This window comes from Neopsephotus bourkii, unplaced genomic scaffold, assembly GCF_033783945.1.
Source record: "Neopsephotus bourkii isolate Nb327-2 ecotype Australia unplaced genomic scaffold, CSIRO-AGI_Nbou_v1 NB_1663, whole genome shotgun sequence".
Lineage (NCBI taxonomy): Eukaryota > Metazoa > Chordata > Aves > Psittaciformes > Psittacidae > Neopsephotus > Neopsephotus bourkii.
The window spans coordinates 8,239,843-8,262,399 of NW_026902137.1; the positions used below are offsets into that span (position 1 = coordinate 8,239,843).

Sequence of the window (22,557 nt, forward strand, 5' to 3'; positions counted from 1 at the left end):
GTGGAGAGGGGAAGGCAATGACAGAAGTGAAGAGTACCCTTGTTCTCCTGTCAGGGGGGTTTCCAAGTTTTCCACCCCAAGTACTGTTAAGCCCAACACCAGCAGCTCAGCATCAAGGTCGGTAGCTTGGGAAGGTGCTCCCTCATCGGCAGAGCCTGCTCCCGTGTCCTGCCTGCGCATGGGAGCCGGGATCGGCAGAGTGCCTTGAGATGCAATAATAAACAGTCAACAAGAATCACTGCTGCTCCACCAAAAAAAAAAGCAGCTTAGCAGCATTCACAGTGAGTGAGATGATTAAAGATTAACCCCCTGCCTCCTGCCTCCACCCCTCTGGGGAGTACAGGCCTTGAGGCTCAGCAAATCCTTTCAGAGAAATACCTGAAATAAAAGACAACAGATAGGGACGCAGCGAAGGCAGAGGGAGGCAGAAGGGCCAATAGCCTCGGACAAGGGAATCGGTACAATCTGGCCCGTGTTTGCTGATGATAATGCGCCTTTCCAAAGCCCTAATAGACATGGAGATGGCAGATTATAGCGCGGCGCTAGACCCGGCGTATACCACCCTGGAGTTTGAGAACATGCAGGTGCTGGCTATGGGCAATGGTAAGTCCCCTCCGTCTTCTCCCCTCCACTGTGGTGGGATGCGCTGGGGGATGCAGGAGGAGAATTCCTTGGGCTGGCTGCTGAAATGGTCCTGGGGAGGGATAGGGCACGGCAGGGGCATCAGTCAGCGGCTCCCAGCAGATCATGGGGGGGTTCTGCTTCCCTGGGGAGAAACAGAAGTGGTGGAGCAATGCTGTGCTCAGCACAGGCAGGATGGTGCCCTGCAGCCCGGGCACACACCAGGAGCTGGGTACAATGAGAGGTTCCCACCAGACATTCAGCACAAGGGCTGGGGTTGAGCACAGGGGGGGTCTCACCTCCCCCAGACCACAACCAAGAGGAGAGACGAGCCAAAAGACGGAGTGAAACGCTGCTGGTGGTTCATCAGACAGACTATGCAGCCTGTGGCTCCAGAGCAGAGCCAGTCCCAGCCCATCAGCAACTGAGGATGGGTTTTCCCAGAGCAAAAAGCCACTTAGCATCCGGCAAGGGTGGAAATCACTGCAGAAAGTGATTCAGGTACTGCCCTGAGGCCACGGCCCTTCCATTCAGTGCTGCACGGTCAGGAGGCTCAGCCCCAAGGGAAGAAGGGGACCTGGTGGGGATGGAGGAGCATTCCCATCCCTTCAGGAGGGCAGGATCACACTTAATCCAGGATTCGCAACACTGGCCCACCCGTTTGGGACCAAGGAGTCCTGATGATTAAATGCTCAGAGATAACAGGAGATTCCTCACCAAGTCCCCCCTAAAGTCTCTCTAAACATGAGGTTAATGACTAAACAAAGCACATCAGAGAAAACACCCCCCTGAGCCCTTTCCCCCTGCCTGCTGTGTCACTGAGGCTGCTGGGCACCCCTGTCCCAGCAGCACTGGCTCTTCTCTCACAGCCTGTACAGGTCTTCCCTGTGTTATGGCTCTGCCCCATCACAGAGGTGACACCTTGATGCCAAAGTGGTTCTGCTGTGCAATAACCCCCCAGCACCCAAGGGTCTCAGCCCCTTCCCTGCTCCCAGGGGTTGGTGCTACCCACCCAGGGGTCTCAGGGCTTAGAGCAGCCCCCTTTGTATCTGCCAATGTCCATCTGGGACAAGCCCAGGTCTTGCTCCATCTCTGTGCCCCTCTTCCACACAGGAGCTCCTGCATGGGGGCTTGTGACTTGGCCTCAACAGGGCAGAGGGACGTGATAATCTTATATGACGAGATCAAGGGAGATGCAAAATACACCCTGGGGTGGATGAGTCAGATGGGCCAGGCAGCACCAACGCCTCTCCTCCTCCTCCTCCTATGCCCAGCTCCACACCAGGGACAGGTCTCACCTCCAGAGCTGCTGTGGCACTGCAACAACTGCCCACACAACCTCTGCCCCCCACCCTGGCCAAGGACTGCAGGAGAGATCAGCTGCAGCCCAGAGGTGGCTGCTCAGCACTGAGCAAGTTTGCCAGAGACCAAACGCATCCCATGTTCAGGCAGGCTTGGGGACCTCTCGAGGAGCTCCCATCCTAACACAGGTCTCAGGTGTGAGGTCTCAAATTAAAGTCAGATTTTTTCATTCCTCCATTTACCTTAACTCCAAATCATAAACCCACTTCGCAGCAGCAGCCACAATGAAATGGCACCATGAAATAACCTTAATTGGAAAATTATCCATTAGGCAATAATTTTATTGTTGGTTGGCAATTAGAGGAAGATGTTGTAATTTCTTTGATAATGGTGCCAGTTTTTCCTGTTCTATGTTCATCTGATTACAGCATGATACACTGCTAGAAAGGGGTTTATCTGGGCTCTCACAGACCCACAAGTAATGTGTGTTATAGGTAATCAACTCTTCCTTTCTTATGTTGAGTCCTATGTTCAGCTGAAATTGGACATCTAACCAGAATCTAATCTGTCTGCAATGACCTTCACCCAGCCCAGCCCTCAGGATGCACTCGAAGGAAGGATGGTTTTGGAGGCAAGCTCTGAAAAGGGACCTCTTGGTCTTTGGAGTGCAGAAGAGAGCTTTGCAAGGAGAGCTGCCCCACAGAAATGCAGCTGTGTGCCAGTGCGTGCCAGGCAGGAACAGAGAGAGGCAGCAAACTGACTTAGGAAGAGATCTAGGAGGGACACGAGGAATTAGAAAGGTGTCAGGGAAATGAAAGGGCTGGCTTGAGATCCCCAATAGCTCACTGCTGTTGAGGGATAGCATGAGCAGGCTCTGCAGCAGCTGCTGGTAACACCCCTTTCTCTGCAAAGTAAGAGCTAGAACTGGAGCCCTGCCCCAAGCAACATTACCTCAACAGCACCATGCTCCAGCTGATGAAAGGAGCCCTACTGGGACCAGCCTTTTTATAGCATCCAGTTCCCTTTCTGCTGGGTGCTGACTGGGAGCAGCTGTGGCCCTCTCAGGGTGATAGCTGCATCCCTGCCAAACCCAGACACCTGTAGACCCAAGTAGTCAAATCCCAGCAGGTTCCTGTGGCTTTGTAGATCCTGGCTATCAATTGCAACCAGGGTTTCCACTGAGGCAGGGGAATGTGCCCGTGCTGATACAGGAAAATGTATATAGGATAGGACAATTAGATCAACCAAATTAAGGGCTGATCCCTTTGGCCTTGTGGTTTTTTTGGCTTGCTGGAGGGGTTTTAGCATAGGCCTTGTATGGTTTTGAGCCCTTCAGGTGTCCTTTTCTACAGAGGCTATTGCAATTCCCCATCCTCCCAAAACAGCCCTGCAAGTGCCTGACTGTAAGGACTGTGCAACACATCAATCTCAGCTGTGGTGCTACCAGACTCTGGAATATGCCCAACATACAGCCTCCTCCACGCTATAGCATCACCCTTTCTTCCTCATCTAGCTTGATGAATGAATCAGTCCTTCCTTGCACAGGTAGTGTTTGCCACATGAGTTTTCTAGCTGAAGCCATTCGAGTTAATATGCACTTCAAGTCTTATTCTCCTGAAGAACCCCAGTGCAGGCTGGTGCTCCATATCTGGCACAGAGGAACTCAGGAAAGGGAGCTGACCACCTCATTTCTCTAACAGTGTCTGCTCAGGGCTATCTTGGGCTCTTTCAGTGCTGTAACATAAACCCCTCTCTAATAAATCAGCTGCTCACCCTGAGCTGTAATACCTCAGCTTTAACTCTGCACCAGCTTTTTCTCTGCCCATGCTACTGCAGGTCAAAGTGCTTGCAAATCCCAAAGGAATTTTGGCTCTGCTCTGTGACTCCTGCAACTGGGTTTCCGCTTTGTCTGAAGGTGTTGCTGGAGTCAGGCCTTTGGGAAGAGCTTTCTCACCCTGGCACATGGGGAGCTTTGGCACAGTCGAAATGCAATGGTTTAACACACTCGGAGCATCCCACCAGTTCGTACCCATCTCTCTGACCTGGGTCTCTCTGGCTGCAGCTAACCTGGTTCTTCCGAAAATGAAGCTTCTCACTGGAAACCCAGTTAGGAAACATTGTCTGTCTCTCTCACCATCTTTTTCTTCCTGTGTCCTTCCCCAAGCAGACACGTCTCCATCAGAAGCAGCCAACCTCAACACTTCCAACAGCATCGGGGTGAGCGCACTGTGTGCCATCTGTGGGGACCGCGCCACGGGGAAGCATTATGGGGCTTCCAGCTGCGATGGCTGCAAGGGCTTCTTCAGGAGGAGTGTCCGGAAGAACCACATGTATTCCTGCAGGTAAGGACAGAGGGGACAGAGTAATGTGGCTGAGACAAAACAGTCCCTAGGAGCTGAATGACAAAGCCTTCAAAGCACAGCAGCATCCTTCATCCTCTCTGTATCCTCCACCACCTTCCCTGGCCTCAATCCCCAGCTGGGAAGGGTCAGAGACTGCTCTCACTGTGGGATTGGCCTCCAGTGATCACTGGGAGAGACCCTGGCCTTCCCCCAGTCTTTAGGGGACAAACATGTGCTCTTGCAAATGGATGTGGCCAACTGTGGATGTGGCCAGCAAGCAACAAGCTGGGCAGTGTAGTGTGCACACCTCGGATGAGGCACACATGCCATTCCTGCAACTCATGCACTGCACCTTGTGTTATCAGTGGTACCCCATGCCTCTCCTGTGCCATCAGCAACTGTGACCTGCCGGCTCCCTGCTCTGAGCAACCCACACACAGAGTCACAGGGGAAACCACTCTGCTTTTTGAGTTACTCCTGGTGGCCTGACAGCCACTTGGAGAACGTGAAGAGCAAATCTGAGTGACAGAAAGAAGCCCCAGGTTTATGAGTGCATGTGAAGCACTTGCACCCCAGGTTTATTCAAGCTACTGCCCAGGGAGCACCTTCCCCACAGCTCCATTGGAAAAGCCAAAGTGCCCAGTTCTTTGGAGACAAGGGCTTTTACATAAGTGCTACAGAAATGCTTAGAAGGATGCTTCCAGGCATCATCTGGGCAAACCTTAGGCCTTTAAAAAGCATAGTAGCAACAAACCTTTTTGGAAGCTACAGAGCTCAGCATGGCTGGGAGCCCTTTCCCAGCTCTGTACACCTTTGCCTTTACTTTGCAAACTTGATCAAGCCCCAGTAAATGAGAGCAAAGTCGCAAGTGAAATTCACATTGCAAATGGCCACCAGGCCTGTGCTGCATGCAGGAGACCAGTGTTTGCCCCACCGTGTGCAATGGATTTGGTGATACGAGTGTGGAGGGAAGGAGGTGGTTGCTTCCCAAGTGCTCTCTGAGGTGCAGGTGGCTGCAGAGCTGTCTGCACACCAGTGATGCTGTTCAGAGGTCAGAACCAACATGCCTGGGCACAGCCCTGGAGAGATGCAGGGACTTAAACCCACTTCTTAACCTTACTCAAGAACAATCTTCTACCCTTTTTTAATTCACATAAATACATTCTTCCTCCCTTCTAACTGGGATCTAACTTACAACAGAGGCTACCAAGTTGGCTCTGACTCTCCGGGCTCACACTTTTAGTTTCACTGGGGCTTGTTAATGCATCTCGAGCATCCTGTGCCTAGTGGCCAGCAGCCTGAGCTCCTGCATGCAGCTGTCAGCTCTAATCCATCCTTATTGAACATCCAGAGGTAGAGCAGAGGGCTGAGATGTTCAGTGCAAAGAAGAAACCCCAGGCTAAAGCATGGCAATGGCACAGATCGGGGCTCCTTTCTCAGGGTGAGCGGCTGGGAACCTGCTCGCTATCTTGGAGCCTTCAGGCTCAGTCTTGCTGCTCCTCACACTTCTCTTTCTTCCAGGTTTAACAGGCAGTGTGTGGTAGACAAAGACAAAAGGAACCAGTGCCGATACTGCAGGCTAAAGAAGTGCTTCCGAGCAGGCATGAAGAAGGAAGGTGGGTGATGGCACGGCTTCCCTGTGCTCCCCCCAGCAGCAGTCAAACTGCCTGTGTTCAGGGAAGTCCATGCAGCCCAAGGCCAGTCCCTGCCATGCTCGTGCTTTCCCCATCCTAGCCCTTTCTTCCCTCCACAGTGCTCTCCTGTGCACAGATACAGACCCCATTGTAGGGGGGTATAGGAAGAGTTTTGTCCTCCAGTGATGAGCCCTGCACGTGCCCAACCTGCCCACTCCCACCCATGCAAAGCCCTTGCAGGCAGTCACTGTCCCAACAGTTGAGGGCAAGGTGTGGGTCCCTGTGTGCTCCCACATTCAGTGTCAGGACACTTCTCAGGGCACCTCTCAAATGCCATCAAAGACAAGCCCATGGCAGTGCTACAGGACCCTGCCTGAGCCTCAGAATTACCCATGCTTGTACACACTGATCACAGTGGGCCTCTTCAGCCCGTTCTCCCTCACACTGACACACAAATCACTTGTGCTCCCACATAACTGGGGCATCCAAGCGGTTTAGGAATGCTTCTGAGCATCCCTGAGAAGCAGAAACATTCCAAGAAGGCCTGGAAATTTGACCATACTTTGGGAAAACTGCTCTAAGTGCTGTTGTCACCATGAAACCCAAGGCTGGACAGGTGAGTCCAGCAAAGGTCCAGCTATCATTTTGCACCTTTTTTTCCTAATATGCATACAAGTTCTTGCTGACCCTCTGCAGAGAGCGTAGCCCTGTGTGATACACTCACCACAGCAGAAAAGACCCAGAGCAAGGTGGAACATTTTGGCTATTTAACTCCATATGAAATGAGTAAAGACAGCCACCCCCCTGCATGGCCCAGGGCCACCCCACCACCTTCCCTGCCTGCCTGTCTCCGCACCCTTCTAGGTCCCCATGGCTCAGACACAATGGGACAGGAGTCACCCTCTTCTTAGCCCTGCTTGGTTCTCAGGAGTATGTGCAGTGGAGCTGCTGTGGCTCTGATGATGCTCGCACTGGGGGCTCTTTGGTAGAGGGAAAAGCTGTGAGGAGCAGCCCAGAGGAGCGGCTTGGCATGGCACAGGATTCACTGCATGTCTGCAAAGGGACAACCAGGAGGCGTTTGGCCCTGATGTTCCATGTAGAGAAATTAAACCCTGTGCTCCCCCATGGTTCACACACACACACACCCCGAGGAGAAACTGGGGAGAAATGGGGTCCTTGAAGACAACAGAAAAGTACCAGCAGTACCTGGGTGGCTCCCCAGGACTACCAGCCTGGGGGAACACCTCTGAGCAGGAACATTCATTCCATGTTAAAGGGGATGAGGAATTGCAAGGAACTTGGCTTGGCTTTTCCTGCAGAACATAGGAATCCTCCTCTCCCAGCAGCGCCCACTCATCCCATGCCCGGAGCTTTGCTGCTGTCTGTTAATATTCAATAGAAGTTACATTAGGTGCATGACCAGCTAATACTGAGCAAACATTTGGAAAACATCATGGCGTGACTGAACTCGGGGTCCTGCTACTGATAACAAGCAGCATAACCTTGAGAGCTCCTATTTACAGCCGCTGACTGCAGGGCTTTGCTTCTGGCCCAGCCTCATTATTGCTTTTTATCAGGTGGATTTATACATTGAGAACGTATCCATCCAGAGAGCCACCAGCCTAAGGCAGGGACTGTTCTGTTTCCCCTGCCATCCATCAATACCCTATTTGAGCAGATGGCTTTAACTGGCATGGTCGTGGGGAGTTACAGCCAGCCCATGGCCTCATGGCACACAGGGGCAAATCCTCCCCCAAGCACTGCTGCTTCTGCTTTGGCTGCTGCTGTCTATAGACTCAAGACTATGCAGGGAGGCACATCGGGGTCAAACCTGTCCTGGGACTCTCTTTACAATCAGGTATGGGAGAGCTCAGTTGCTCTGGATAGATAAATAGAAGCTGTTCTGCACCTCCTTCCTTATTGTAGCTTAGATGGAAGATTTCCAGCTGCACCTACCTGGTGCAAGAGCTTCCCAAACGGAGCACACAGAAGTCATGTGGGCAGACAAGGAAGCCATGCAGATTCCTCCATTTCACACATAAGCTTTGGCCTGTTCCAGACACCTTACACTGAAATCAAAAAACTCAGAACCAGATCCTTTGAAAGGAAACTTTCCCATTGAAGTCTACAAGCTTTGAAGCAGGTGGTTGGGTTCTGTAATAATCCCATCACAGGAAAGCCTAATAGAGCCAACCTGAAAACAGATCCACCAGATGTACACAGTTCTCACAGGCATCCCACCACAAAGCTGCCCTGCCAGGTAGGGAAGCTGGGAAACTGCTTCTAAAGAAAGGGAAAGCCAAAAGTCTATGCTACTTTCTGATGTTCATTGCCATGGAGGAGCTGCAGCTCAGCCAAAATAACTCTCTTGCAGCTGTACAAAATGAACGGGACCGAATCAGCACCCGCAGATCAAGTTATGAAGACAGCAGCTTGCCCTCCATCAATGTCTTACTGCAGGCAGAAGTCCTGGCACAACAGGTACCTCTCTTTCTCCGCTGGCAAATACAAAAGCATCAGGCACTATCTGGCTAGTAGAGCCAGTTGAGTATTTAATAGCTGAGTCATCAAATTACCACCCCTTTTCTAAAAGTAACTTATCTGCCAACTCAACATTGGCTTTTCAAAGACGTTTGTTACCTGAAACCATCCTAATGCTCCTTGGTCCAGATCTCAGTTGTAGTAATACAGTCATCTGTTCTGCTTAGTTGTGACACATGAAGGCTGGAGAGCCTGCTGGAAGAAAATAGAGTAGAACCATTGAAATCCAAGGAGATGCAGCCACCTAAGCCAGCTGAGGGGCTGGCCTCACATGAACACTCTCCCTTCCCATCGGCTGCTATGAACTTCAGATTGTGGGTTCCTGCAGTTTCATGAGGAAATCAGTTTCCTGTTTGTTTTATGCAGATATTCTTTCCAGTGTTTGCTTTTAAGTCCCCATTTGCACAAGGATACTGCCAAGACTGACTTCCTAGAGCATTCACCTGAAAAGATGATTCTGATTTAGGAATCTGGATACTGCAAACCGTGCACATGAGATCAGCACTCTCTGGGAGGACACAGGATGGGATAGGAGGGCACAGGCTGCTGGGAGGGTGATGAGGATGGGGCTGGAGGCAAGAGCTGCCACTCTTCATGGGAGGTGGGGGGAGCAGCACTCCTTGTGCCAGGGAACATGAAGAGGTGTTTGAGTTGGCAGTCCATGTTCCTTCTTGCTTCAAGGGTCATCTTACCCTGAAGGCTGCCCTGGGAGATGCTTCAGGGCAGGATGAGCTGTGCTTAGGCTGTAAGGTCCACTTCTCCAAGGAGGGGATATGCCAGAAGGGACAAGGGACAAGGTTAGTGTATATAAATATATAAAGGGGGAGTGTCACGAGGATGGAGCCAGGCTCTTCTCAGTGGCAAACAATGATAGGACAAGGGGTAATGGGTACAAACTGGAGCACAAGAGGTTCCACTTAAACTTGAGAAGAAACTTCTTCTCAGTGAGGGTGACAGAACACTGGAACAGGCTGCCCAGGGAGGTTGTGGAGTCTCTTTCTCTGGAGACATTCAAAACCCACCTGGACGTGTTCCTGTGTAACCTTATCTAGGTGTTCCTGCTCCGGCAGGGGGATTGGACTAGATGAGCTTTTGAGGTCCCTTCCAATCTCTAACATACTGTGATACTGTGAAGGGCCAATCCTGCACAAGAAGCATATCGAATCTCATCCTGTGTCTCACCTTGTCCTACACAGGCCCTAATGTATTTATACACCCTATAAAATTAATATCAGTGCTGCTGCCAAAGGTGTGAGATAAGGGGGTCTCAAGTCACCAGATCTGCAAGAGAAGGCCATTTCTGGGACAGTGAGTCCTCTATCATCATATGTAAGTGTGGAGCTGATAAAAACCTCAACCATAGACAAATCCAGGGGAGCTCCTGCTCTCCCACAGAGCACGGAGAGACTCATTAAACAAGGCAGGCTCCAGCGCGCTAATTGGTAACTTTTATGTGCCTACCTAATTAGAACAAGATAGTGCTGAGGAGCTGCTTTCTCCAAGATCTTGGGTCACTCACTCAGAGGTCTCCCTTTATTTCCTAAGCCTTCCGGGCTCTCCGCTTAGCGTAATACATGGTGAGATTTTTACAATCGTATTTATTCAATAACAGCTCGAGAGCTGGAAAGCTTCCAGGTAATGCAACCTAGGGGGAAAAATAGTGCAGGTGGCATTAGAGTCCTATTGCCTTGGCAAGGTCCAAGCTGAAAACGCTGGCAGGGACAGGACAGGAAGAGCTGATGTTGTACAGGAGCACAGAGGGCAGGCGGAGGGCAGCGATGGGCTTGAGTTAATTGCTTACAGGAGCATGAGGATAAAGTAGTGACTAAGGGCAAATTTTCAGATGAGCTGGGTAAGCAGCTATGCATGAGAACCAGGGAGGAGGTTGGGTGCCTGGTTTGGGGGAGATGTTCTTTCAGGCTCTGTGACAGTGCTTGGAGAGCTGGGAGGCTTGTCCTCTGTAAATGAAACGGCCCCATTTGCCTCTGCAATCACAAATAATTTGCCATGCAAAAAGTTCTTTTGGGGCACGTTTGTACGTCAGCAGCTTTGCCAAAAGGGCCTAAAAGCTGAGAAGTAAAGCCTGCAGGTGCCCTGTCAAAAGCAGACACAGCAGAACTGGACAAGCACTAGTTGTGGAGCAGAGTGAAATAGGGAGCAGTTTTCTGCCTTTTGATGGGACAAGTAGCTTGTGTAGCAGCACGGGGTGGATGTGTCCTGGCTCCTGGTGAGGCTGACTGCTACATAAGTCCTTTTGCTCTCTTCTGGGTCTTGGCTGAGCACAGTTGTTCAGTGGAAGGAAGACCTTCATTTTAGAAACATTTCTTTCATGCTTTCCAGTCTGTTCAAGGTATGACAGCTTCCCACAGCCTCAGCTACAAAGTATTCCATGTTCACAGATCCCAAGTTGATCTCCATTTAAATGAGTTTAAATGTATTGTAGAGGCTGGGTGTGCAATGGAGGAAGTAATTATTGATGCTGGAGTCTGCATCAGCAGAACCCACAGGATGGGGGTTTTCCTGCCTATGTTTCCTCTGTGGCACTGAAAGCTAAAGAATTGCTTCTGTCCTTCCAGATATCATCCCCGGTTCCTGTGCTCAATGGAGACATTCGAGGGAAGAAGATTGCCAACATCTCCGATGTGTGCGAGTCCATGAAGCAGCAGCTGCTGGTGCTGGTGGAATGGGCCAAGTACATCCCTGCCTTCTGTGAGCTGCCCTTGGATGACCAGGCAAGTCCCTCCATCCACTCCACCTCTGTCTGCCCTGGTGAAGGTAGCAGGGAGCTGAAGGAGAGCCAGGCAGCTGAGACCTTCAAAGGAAAGGTGCATTGACACGCTGTTATCCTGACTGCTGCAGCTGACTGGGAATGGCATCCATACAATGCCAGCACAGGCCATTTGCATGTGCAGCTAATCACTCAATGAGCAGAGTCATGATAACACTGAGCTCAAATTAGGTACATAATCAGATGCATATTTTGCATGGGTCTTTCGATCAGCTATTCATTATTTATAGTTTGGGCAGCACTCTGAATACCTGAAGTGCTATACAAATGCTAAGGGTAATCAGACTTCGTAGGACAAATTCCTAGCCTAGTTTGTTCTTAAACTTAAGCACAAACCTGCTTATCTTTGTGCTTCTTGCCTGGCCGCATGCTTGTATCCATCCTCCTGGTGTGGAACTATTGAAAGTTAACCTAAGTTTGCTCCCAAGGCAGGGTTAAAAACCAGGAATATATTTGCATTTAACGAAGAGACAGCACTGGTGGCAGGGTATAACACTTCTGGCAGTGGCCAGCACAGGGAGGAAGGTATTCCTAATCTGTCCTGGGCACAGTCACAAGGCCAGATGTGCTCTTTTCGGCTGGGATCAGTCTCCAGCCCTATAGACCTAGAGGTAATTTTTATACCATGAAGAAGAAAGATATCCAGAAAGTAAGAGCTGATCAAAATCCCCTAAATCCTAAATCTGAGCTCTTCAGTAACAGCGGCACAGAGTCCTAGGGAATTCAGCACTGTTAACACAGGAGCATGCCTCCCTCTGTTCTATTGTATGCAAGTGCTAAATTGTTTCAAATGGTAAGAAATCTGTTAAACTCCTAAGTCAAATACAACACAAAAAGTATGAAAAGCAAAATGGGCTCCAGTGGCAAATGACATTTACCCAGCATACAGACTGCAGCCCAGCGGGGGCTCAAGGCAGCTCTGCACAACCCATTGCATCCTTGTGGCATTTGGAACAGAGGCAGTAAACCTGGTTAATAACACTACAAACTACAGCAATTTCCACATGAGCTCATTTTACCACTGTGGGGCTGCAATATCCCTCAAAGAAGAACACAAACCTAAAGATGACATTGTCTGGATCCTGCCTTCCAGCAGCGGAGGGGCTGCTCTCAGCATGCTCCATGGGTTTGGCTCATCTGAAATAGGTGTGTTAGGACCAGCCACCTCTCACCATGAGCAGTTCCCAGTCTGTCCCAGAGGGCTTGAGAGGAAAGACTGTGAGGCATTAATGTGCTTTTGAATGACAATCTGAGGACAGAGGCAGCAGATTATCAGAGGAGTGCAGGAGGAAGGACAGACTGACAGAGAACAGGAATGAACTAAACTAAGTGCAAGCAGCTGTCCAAGGGACATAAGACTCAGTCCAGCTATGTCCAGTGGGAACATTCAATGTTAGGAAATGCTCTTATATTACCACTAAAATGTTGCCTGAGAATTAATCATTACAGCCAGCATTTTTATAGGAAAAGTCATACCCAACCCCTTATTCTTCCTCTGCACCAAAATCTCGAAGTATTGGATATGGTGGGCAAAGCTTACTCATTTTGAAGTTAAAATTCTACTTTGTTGTGTTACAAGTCTTACATTTATCCTAATTCACAATAGAGTGACATATTTCAGGTTGATCACTGCAAGCATAAATATCAAATGAGATGGCTTTGCCTTGTTGAAGTAATTGAATTTAACCCTGCTCAAACAAGCAAATTTTATGGAAACAAAAATGATGGTTCCAAACTGAGCTTTCCTGCCTTTGTATTAGGCAGGTAATTTCTATAGGAGGGCATTGCTCTCCCCTGGGACTTGAAGGTTTTGCATCCTTCTCCAAGTTGCATTAGATAGGAAAGCTCAGTTTTGTGCAGCTCTGGTAATGACAAGGAGCTTGGCTAACATATCCACCCATGTTTGGATAGCGATAGAGAGAGGTTAGATGTTGGCGTATAGATAAAGGTTCCCCACTATCATGTGTGTGTAGTCTTTCTGCAAGGACCTCCACTCTATTTTGCATAACTTTTTTCACCCTCTGCAAGAAATAAATATCCCTCTCTCAGCCATGAGCATCTTTGTGAACCAGAGCTCTCTTCCATGGGTGATACATTCTCCTGGCATTTCTCGTAGGGTAAGACTTCCCTTGGCTTTGTCAGGTGCTGATGGATAGCACATTGGAGAAGGGCACCATTCCCATCAAGACACACTTCTCAGAGTCTCTCCATTAATGTTTAACGATTGTTTTCTCCAGCAGAGGCTCCTGGCTGGACATTAAGAAGCCTCCGTGTCAGGATGTCCAATCGTTAACTCCTGTTTCTGCCTAAAGCTCTGGAATTTTTAACTGAAGGAGGGCAAAAGATTCAGAACATTCTCAGGAGCTGCTCGAGGGTGTAAAATGAAACACTTCAATCATTAACATCAGGGCACAAAAACATCCCTTTGGCTTCCCTGGCCCAAGTGTCCATTGCTGTGGTGGGAATGAATGGCCAGAGGGTGACCCCACCAGCCGGGCGGATGCGAGTCCCCGTAAGAATGATTTCACTGGGAAGTGGGCATGTTCCAGAGGGACAGCAACTGTCCACAGCAGTGGATTGTACTTCTCCCCACTTCCCAGGCTGGAGCATGGTCCCTGGTTCTGTACTCGGTAGGAGTTGCTTTGTCTGCAGTCAGCCCACTGTGAACGTATCTAACTGCTGGTGTGAGGTCCTGGGGCAGTCTAGCATGGTCTTGCTCATCACATGTGCCATGAATACAGGATGTTTCAGGTGCCACTGGTTCTGATGGATTTAGAGATGTTTACGCACAGGAGTAAACCATTGTTTGATCCCTCTCTCTGACTGTGACTAGACAGGGGCTCTCACTCCCTATCCTTGAGTCCAGTATAAGAATGCTGGGCTTGCTTACATGGAATCACAGCCTTGTGTCCGTCTCTGCATCACCCAAATAACTTTTCCCTGCCCTTGCAGGTAGCGCTGCTGCGAGCACATGCAGGAGAACATCTGCTACTGGGAGCTGCCAAGAGGTCCATGGTGTTCAAGGATGTCCTGCTGCTAGGTAAAGAGCACCTTTCTGCACCCAGCCCATCCGCTTCTGTGAAGCTTCCCTGCCGGGTGAAGGAGAGGGTGGTTCAGTGTTTGCAGACATCCTTTTTGCAGGGTGATGGTGGCCTGAGCTCCTCTGTATTTTAGTGAGCCTAACACAACCTTTGGGTGCAGCTGATGTTCACATCAAGGCCATGACATGTGGCAAAGCTGAGGAGCTATGAACATTCACATTGAAGCCACAAGGTCTGTGGAAGCAGGCTATGGTGTGACTGAGAAAAAGGCTCTTGCTCCCTGGTCAGCTTCTGCTTGCTTGAGAGACTACTCTGTAAGGAGAGGCTGCTCTGGCAACACAGATCAGCATTGCTGGTCGGTTGAGCCAGGAAAGGGGCAGAAGGAGGAATATCTTAAGTCCTCCACCCACAAAATTATCTCAGCATTGGTTGCCTGGGTTCTGAACTCCTTGCTACCCCTGGTAAGTCTTGGGCAATGACAAGGTGATGGTCTCTGTGCTGCCTGTCTAAAGGAAACGACCACATCATCCCCCGGAACTGCCCTGAGCTGGTGGAAGTGAACCGTGTGGCCATCCGCATCCTGGATGAGCTGGTCCTCCCCTTCCAGGAGCTGCAGATAGACGACAATGAATATGCCTGCTTGAAAGCCATCATCTTCTTCGACCCAGGTATGCTCCAGCTTGGTGAGAGTTACCATCAGAGGGGACTAGTTTGGGTTATGCCAACTAATACCAGACCTGAATTGTCAAAATGCTGCCTGATCTCCTCTCTGGGCCAAACTGCTCTTAGAGGAAGGGGAGAAGTCATCCTAAGAAGGGAAAAAACATCCCTTAGAGATGATAACAGTATCATAGACAGCTCACTTCTGCCTGCACCCAGATTTCATGTGGTTACTGAAGGGCAGCTCCTAGGGAAGCAGCCTGCACAATCAGTTCTATGGGTTGTTTCAGATGCCAAAGGACTGAGCGACCCCTCCAAGATCAAGCGGATGAGGTATCAGGTACAGGTCAGCCTGGAGGACTACATCAATGACCGGCAGTATGACTCACGGGGCCGCTTCGGGGAGCTGCTGCTGCTGCTGCCAGTGCTGCAGAGCATCACCTGGCAGATGATAGAGCAGATCCAGTTTGTCAAGCTCTTTGGCATGGCTAAGATTGATAACCTGCTGCAAGAGATGCTGCTGGGAGGTGAGTACTTGAGGGTCCTCTCAGTGTTCCTTGAGCATCATCCCCTTGAGAACCTCTATAGCCATTGTTTCCTACATGAAGAAGGCAGAGACAGCCTGTGTGCAGGTCAGCCCTTGACTCACACAAAATCGTCTCCTCCTAGCATTGACAGTGATAGAGTCCTCCACTTCTGCTCACCTGAAGAGATGCAGTAGCTCTGTATGCATTTAGAGAGGCATCCCCAGCCCTCTGCATGTAGACGAGCTTTGCTGTGCACCCCCCGAATTCCCTCCAACCATTTCATTAATCCTCCTCTGTGTCAGAAAGGAGTCATCAAAACACAAAGGTCTCAAAGCTCAGGTTGAAAGAATGTCCCAGATTTTCTAGTGGGAGGCATCCAATGGGACAAAACAAAATGAAGACTTGCCACTGTGCTATTCTTTACATGGAGGTGTGACTCAGGAGGAGAGGAATATAATCCTGTATAAGGAAATGCAGGCAGCAGGCAGGGGTTAGTGAGATAGTTTCCTCATCCATGGAGCAAAATGGAAAGGGTGTGCTCCAATCACGTGTGCACAAGCTGATCCTGCACAAAGCCTTGGATGTTTTGATGCAGTCGGTCTGCCCAACTGAATTTTCTCCTCCTGCTATTGTGGCAACTGATGTCTTTTAGGCTCATCAAGTGAAACGCCGCATGCTCACCACCCCCTGCATCCTCATCTGATCCAGGAGAACCTGGGAACAAACGTCATTGTGGCCAACACAATGCCTCCTCAGATGCACAACGGGCAGATGTGTGAGTATCACCTGAGAGATGGAGAGCTCCCGGGAGAAACTGAGCTTTCAAGTGTGCCTTGAAAGTAGTTTCTACCTCGCAAGGAGATTTCCATGCAGGACAGACCCTCTGATAATAAGTGTGTGAGAAATTCCTATGCAGAAAGGAAGGAAAGACAAACAGAGAGGTGGGTTAGGTTAGATTAGATTAGTCTAGACTGATTCAACAAGATGTTCCCTGGCAGACTGTAACTTTTACATAGCCCTTAAGGGATGAATGATCCCATCCAGTGCTTACTGAAATCAGTGGAAAGGCTCCCCTTCCCTTCAATGGTGCAGACAGACCTGGCTTTGCCCTCTGCAAAAAATGCAGGCCACCACACAGGGCACCCCATGGGAATTTGGGCTGAGATGGCCCCATCTGAGCAAAAAAATGGCCAGTACAGGTCAAAACGCCAGCAACGTGACTCATTCAGTGTTCATTATTGTGGCTCTTCAAGAGAATCTAACAGTGCCTGTGCATCTGGGCAGCCTTGCAGCAAACACATGAGCCATTAGGAGCTATGGCTTCAGTACAGAGCCTTTGCCTTGCTTACACCTGAACCCCACATGACTGAGGGCAGATCCCAATGCTGTCAGATCCATGAGGCCACCTTCTAATTCTGTTTCTCTCTCTGTAGCTACTCCAGAAACTCCACAGCCATCCCCACCTGCAGGCTCAGGGCCAGAGCAATACAAGCTGCTGCCTGGAGCCATTGCAACCGTGGCCAAACAGCCCACCTCCATCCCACAGCCTGCCATCACGAAACAGGAGGTCATCTAGCAACCTGCAGCCCAGCTGGCCTCATTCACAAGACCATGTGGGAGAAAAGCCCAAACTGCCTCTGTCACTGTGAAAAGAGAACCCATCCAGAGTTCCCTGGGCGCAAACACGCGGACTTGCTTCTTGGACTGGTCCACCACCACCAAAAGCTGTCTTCCCACAGCTACAGACAGAACGTGCCATGGGCAGCCCTGAGCCCCAGAACTAAGGCTGAAGCCTTATTGAAACCCTCAGTCCTTGTGAGAAGGGCCAGATTTCTGCCTCCCTCTGTGGGGAGGTTGCAGTGACTGGGGGCTGCTCCCCCATTGCCACCTCTCAGCATTGGTTCAGCACACATCAGACCCAACGAACAAGCAATTCTCTGTGCTGTGTGAATGGAGGGCTTCACTCCCACAGCCATGCCAGCTCCCCAGACAGTCCCCAGCCCAGCCAAACTTGATGGAGATGGCAGCTCCCCCAGGAGCATTGTGAACCACATGGGTTTTGCCCAGGCAGCACTGCCAGAACCGCTCCTCAGCCTTGGCTAGTCCCAGGTCTTTGCATGGTGTCACCCTACAATGCACTAATCTCCCCAAACCACCCAGTTCTAACACATCTTTCCACCTGATACTGGGGCAAAGTCTGGTCTATGAGGATTTTCTACTGTTTGGATCCTTCTGTCTTTTGCGGTGTTTTGTTATTTCCATGCCATGATCACCCCCCCAACCACAAGGCTCAAAGAGGCAACCACTGCCAAACCCCTTCCCTACACTACTTACTGCCTCCTCACTAACTGAACTGGGAAGCTGGGGGATCAAGGGGTTCAGGAGATTTCAGCTAATGGGATGGGGTCACCCCCATACAGGCTGGCAGTGGGCAGCAGTGCCCAAAATATCACTGGCCCCACTACTGCTTCTCAGCAGTCACAAAACCACTGGATGCTTACTTGGAAGGAAGCAGGAGGAAGGATGTACAAAGGGGAGATGCCTGTGAGGGTGAGAAGAACCTGAGCCTTACAAACTGGACCAGCACCTTGGGCTGCCCATGTGCTGGGAGCATCATGACTAGGATCTCAGTTCAGACCCAGCTTTAATACTGCTATATGCCATATAATCTGTTTTTCCAATCCAGTGCCACTCCTTCAGCTTAGAGCGAGTGGCTGATAAGATTTATAGTTCTTCATAACATGATAAGAACTCATTATGGCTCCTTCAGACCTTAGAGGGTTTGAGGGCAGCAATCTCAAAACCACAGTGCTTCAAGTCCTGCAGAGAATGACCCAGGACAAGGAAATACCCTGTGTCCTCCAAGCCCCTTGGGTCTGCCCCAGCCTTGGCTCTGCACCCACCTGCCACAGTCCCTACTACTCTGTGCCTGCCTGTGCCAAAACCCCACAGATCTGACCTTTGGTTTACAGCTGGATGCAGGGAAGGAGCCCTCCCATGGCCAGCACTTGCCTCCCTGGGTGCCAGCAAGGCTGGAGCTCACAGAGCCCTGCAGGGCTTCAGCCCTGAGTCACTTTTGGCAGCACAAGGCAACAGCAGCTCTCACCAACCATTGACTATGTGTGTGTGGTGCTGGCCTTGGGGAACCATGGCTGTGGAGAGGTCCCTGGCAGGGAGGAATCTGAGCCAGCCCGGCCAGGGGAGCTGCACGTCTGCCCCTTGATTTCCAATGCAAAGATGAAACACCTCTGCCTGCGCTGACGGTGTCACAAGTATTGTCCTGACCCTCAGTGGTGGCATCAGACCCAGTAATTTATTGCAATGATGAATCCAATCATTCTCTGTAAATTAGTCTGTAAATCACATTGATTATTTATAATTGGGAGATTAAATGCAAACACCACCCCAACCCCCCCATAATAACCAGGCTGTCTTTTCCAACTGCAGCAACCCTGTTTTCCTGTACCTAGACATACTCTGTGGGGAATCCTTTTTGGTCTGCTTGCACCAAGCATTCCTCAATACTGTACATTAATTTTTGCTGGTTACTGCCTTCCAATGGAAACACAGGACTATTTCTTCACTTGAGTTTGTATGCATAAAAAAACAGAGAAGAAATAAATGCAAAACTATTTTCTAACTTTCCCCAGACAGATGGATTTCTTTCTTCTGGGAGGATTTGTTTTAAACCACGGGGCTCACCTCCCTCTTGGTCTGAGCACAAAGCATATGGGTATTGAGGAAAAAGCCCAAACAAGTGTTGGATGCTGTCGCCAGCTGTCACTATGTCCTGGCAGGGCTAATGTTAGCTGCTGTCTGCCCTGAAGCCACATGTGCTGGCATCATAAGACTGAATGGCAATCCCAATTTTCATTAAAAGGAAAACAAACATGAAGAATAAATATTTGATTTCATGCTTCCAGGGAGCTTAAAGACTTGAAGTAACCACACTATGAAAGCCAAGCAAAGGAAGCCAGGGTATGTTATTAACATGTTGAAGATGAAGTCCCTCTTCCATTTCAAAGGTAATTTCTGAGCATTTTGGGTGATGATTCTGCTTTGGTTCAAACACAGCCATCCTGCTGCTGGCAGCAGGGACAGCCAAAGGCACACTGAACATAAGGGCATAACAACATGATAAAGTGAAATACACTGACAATTAGATGATGAGAGCCCCAAAGCCATCACTAAATGCCTGGACAAGGTCAGCAAAGGCAGTCACAGGACATGCATTATATCAGCACACACAGCCACCGAGTGGTTAGTCCAGTCAAGAGAAGGAAAAGGAGTTAGTTCCTTCTCCTTAACGTGGGATAAAACCCAGGGCTCCTCTGCCTGCCGCCAGAACCCTGTTACCCATGGTTGGTTTTACCTGGGTATATGCCCTAAAAACTCCATATATGTAATATCAAACCTTTGAAACAATAAATTCTCCTGGATTCCTTCCCATGAACTGCTCTACCAAGGCTGCCCTTTACCTGGTTAATCTTAAATCAGTGCAGTCCCTACAGAAGGATTCTTATTGCTGGATTCAGCTCACTTGGAATAAAACCCACAAGCTGTCCCAGAGACATCCTTATCCTTAAGTGGCATCCTGGATCCCAACCCTCACCTCTTGTGTCACTCCATCCAGGAATCACCCTGAGACACTGGTCTTGACACCTGTGGACTGTCTTCTATCCTGCTGGGCTCACTGGAGCCCAGAGGCAATGTCCCATGTCAGAGGATATGGCTGCTGTAAGGACAGCCTTTAAGACACACCTTCCTTATGTTGGTTTTGGACATGAGAGCTTTTTCTTGTCCTCTTCTGTGCCTCTAACCTAGACTAAGGATGATTTCCTGGAGAGCAGCATCTCCAGCTGCAAAACCTTTTTATGATGTCCAAGCAAAGATCTGTGAAAGTGGTATTTTTTAGGTCCTCTGGCCACTGTGAAATACATTCTTTCCATATCCTTTATATAACCTTCATCTGAAGCAGCCACAGGGCTTTGGAGTCTTTTCCACAGCCTCCATATCTCAGTGGGAGAGAAAAATAAAGAATAGAGAATGAATTTTATGGCCTGCATATCATCTCTGACAAAGGCAACTATTGCTGCTATTAAACTTGCAAGTGCACACAGAGGCACAGATAGTCATGAACAACAAGAGGCAGCAGGCACGGCTCAGCAACGTGGCACTGCTGAGCCAGGCAATTCTGTGTGCCAGGCTGGCCAGTTCCCTCAAGGCTGAGTGCAAATATCACCAACCAATTGGGGAGTTCAGGCCACGCACGCTGCGCAACTCCCTTCCATTCAGAGAGCCTGGAGGAGGAAGGGTAAGGTGTGGGTATGTTTAAAATCCCTCTCCCCATTCCTAATCGAGGTGTGACCCTGATAATCGTAAACACACCTAGCACCTGAAAAATTGCCAGCCAGGCCAATAAAACTGGCAATACAGTGTCAGCTTCGTTAGGTGTGGGGTGGGCAGGAGAGCCTGGCACAAACAAGACTGCAATCACGTCCTTCAGTTTAGTGTCCTGTGTAAGACAAAAAGCACTGCTGGAGTCAACAGAGTGCTCCCTGTTCAAGCCCTGGAGCACTGGGCTCTGTTGGCTGTGCTCCGTTTCAGTCACTCATGCCTGGAAGCTCTGGACCTGCACTCCCTTGTGACTCCCCTATCTCAGAAGAGCCCACACTGGTCTGGGGAGTTGTTGTGATTCCCCACCTCCTCCCAGAAACTGTTATGGGTATGATAAACAGAGCAAGAGCTGCCTGGACAGGCACCCCCAGCAGAAAGCACTGTGAGTCGGACAGGAATTCCTCACTGTAGCTGCCAAGCCAGGCATTAGCACTGGCTGGAACATGATGTGTTCCCCCTCACTGACTGGGAGAATCATTACAATAAAGTAACTCAATGATACACTTCTCTGTTCCTCTTCAGGACTCCCCAAAACCTCACTGTGCCTTAAAAACACCCAGTAATTAATCCTGCTGATGGGTTAGTATTACCATGAGCTACTGACATGGAGCACACTGGTTCACACATACCCTAGGATCCACTTAGAGCTGATCTGCAGAGGATACAAAGCCTTACAGGTCCACCTAAACAGAAATGGAGGTTCCCAGCTCATGCACCAGCTAAAATGGGAAGCAACTAAGAAAACTGCTTGAGGCAGAATAAGCAAAGAGAAACCTCAGTGTCAGACCCAGAATCCCTGTCTCTGGACTCCAGCACTTCTGAACACAGGTAAAGGGCAGACATTTGGATCCTCCCTCTGGGTGGCTTTTAGTCCTCTCTTAAAATTACCTTAAGGCGTGGGATTAAAGTGGCATCTTCTCAGCTGGGAGAGCACACTGGAGACCTGCTGTGCTGCGTGTCCATGGAGGCAGCAGAGCACACAGCTCCAGCATTGCAGGCTCTTGTATTTCCACTGAAGTCCTATTTCCTGCAGGTAGCTCCTCTCTTCACAGCTGCATTCCTTCACCCCAAGGCTGTGTAAGTCCTGAGATACTGCTTAGGGGTTACTCCAACACACAACCCTGCTTCACTCCTTCCCACTGATATAAGGGCTTGTGATAGACACCAGGTTGAAAGCCCCAAGAGCAAAAGCACTCAGTTCAACCGAAGGGCACTCAGTCCAACCCAGGGAGCAGCAGCACTTCCCTCATTCTTCCCCTGGAAAGCATCCTACACCATTTACCAAGCAAGTTCCTGCAGGAGCAAACCCGAGTGCTTTTACTGCTCTAACACACTCAGCAGCACTGCAGCCATTGCAAGAAGCTCAGGTCCCTGAGCAGCACCTTCACAGCACCCTGAAAGGGGTAATCCTGCCAGGGACCCATCCAAACACAGAGCTACTTTCCTTCCAGTGCACCAGGGCACCACGAAACACAATGAAACCTTTTCCTGTCTTCTTCTGTGCTTGCAACCTCAACTAAGGATGGTTTCCTGGAGAGCAGCATCTCCAGCTGCGAACTCTTTTCATGATGTCCAAGCAAAGATCTGTGAAAGTGGTATTTTTAGGTCAATTTTTCCAGTTTCTGTCTCTGTTCAGAGTAAATCTCACATTGGATGAGGAGACCTCGAAAGGTCCCTTCCAGCCCAAACTATTCTGTGATTCTT

At 49.8% G+C, this 22,557-nt stretch overlaps 1 protein-coding gene across 2 annotated transcripts; it reads left to right on the forward strand.

Moving 5' to 3' along the window:
- The first annotated feature begins 335 nt into the window (after positions 1 to 335).
- Positions 336 to 18,211, forward strand: HNF4A (hepatocyte nuclear factor 4 alpha). Of its 2 annotated transcripts, none has more exons than XM_061375629.1 (10): positions 336 to 603; positions 4,088 to 4,265; positions 5,787 to 5,881; positions 8,274 to 8,380; positions 11,017 to 11,176; positions 14,185 to 14,268; positions 14,782 to 14,937; positions 15,220 to 15,456; positions 16,109 to 16,231; positions 16,890 to 18,211. In XM_061375629.1, the coding sequence occupies exons 1-10, from the start codon at positions 483 to 485 to the stop codon at positions 17,030 to 17,032; spliced, it is 1,404 nt and encodes a 467-aa protein (XP_061231613.1). In that variant the 5' UTR covers positions 336 to 482; the 3' UTR covers positions 17,033 to 18,211. The 2 variants fall into 2 exon arrangements, with proteins under 2 accessions (XP_061231613.1, XP_061231614.1); XM_061375630.1 differs by having other exon boundaries at positions 338 to 603; positions 4,091 to 4,265.
- Positions 18,212 to 22,557: the final 4,346 nt, after the last annotated feature.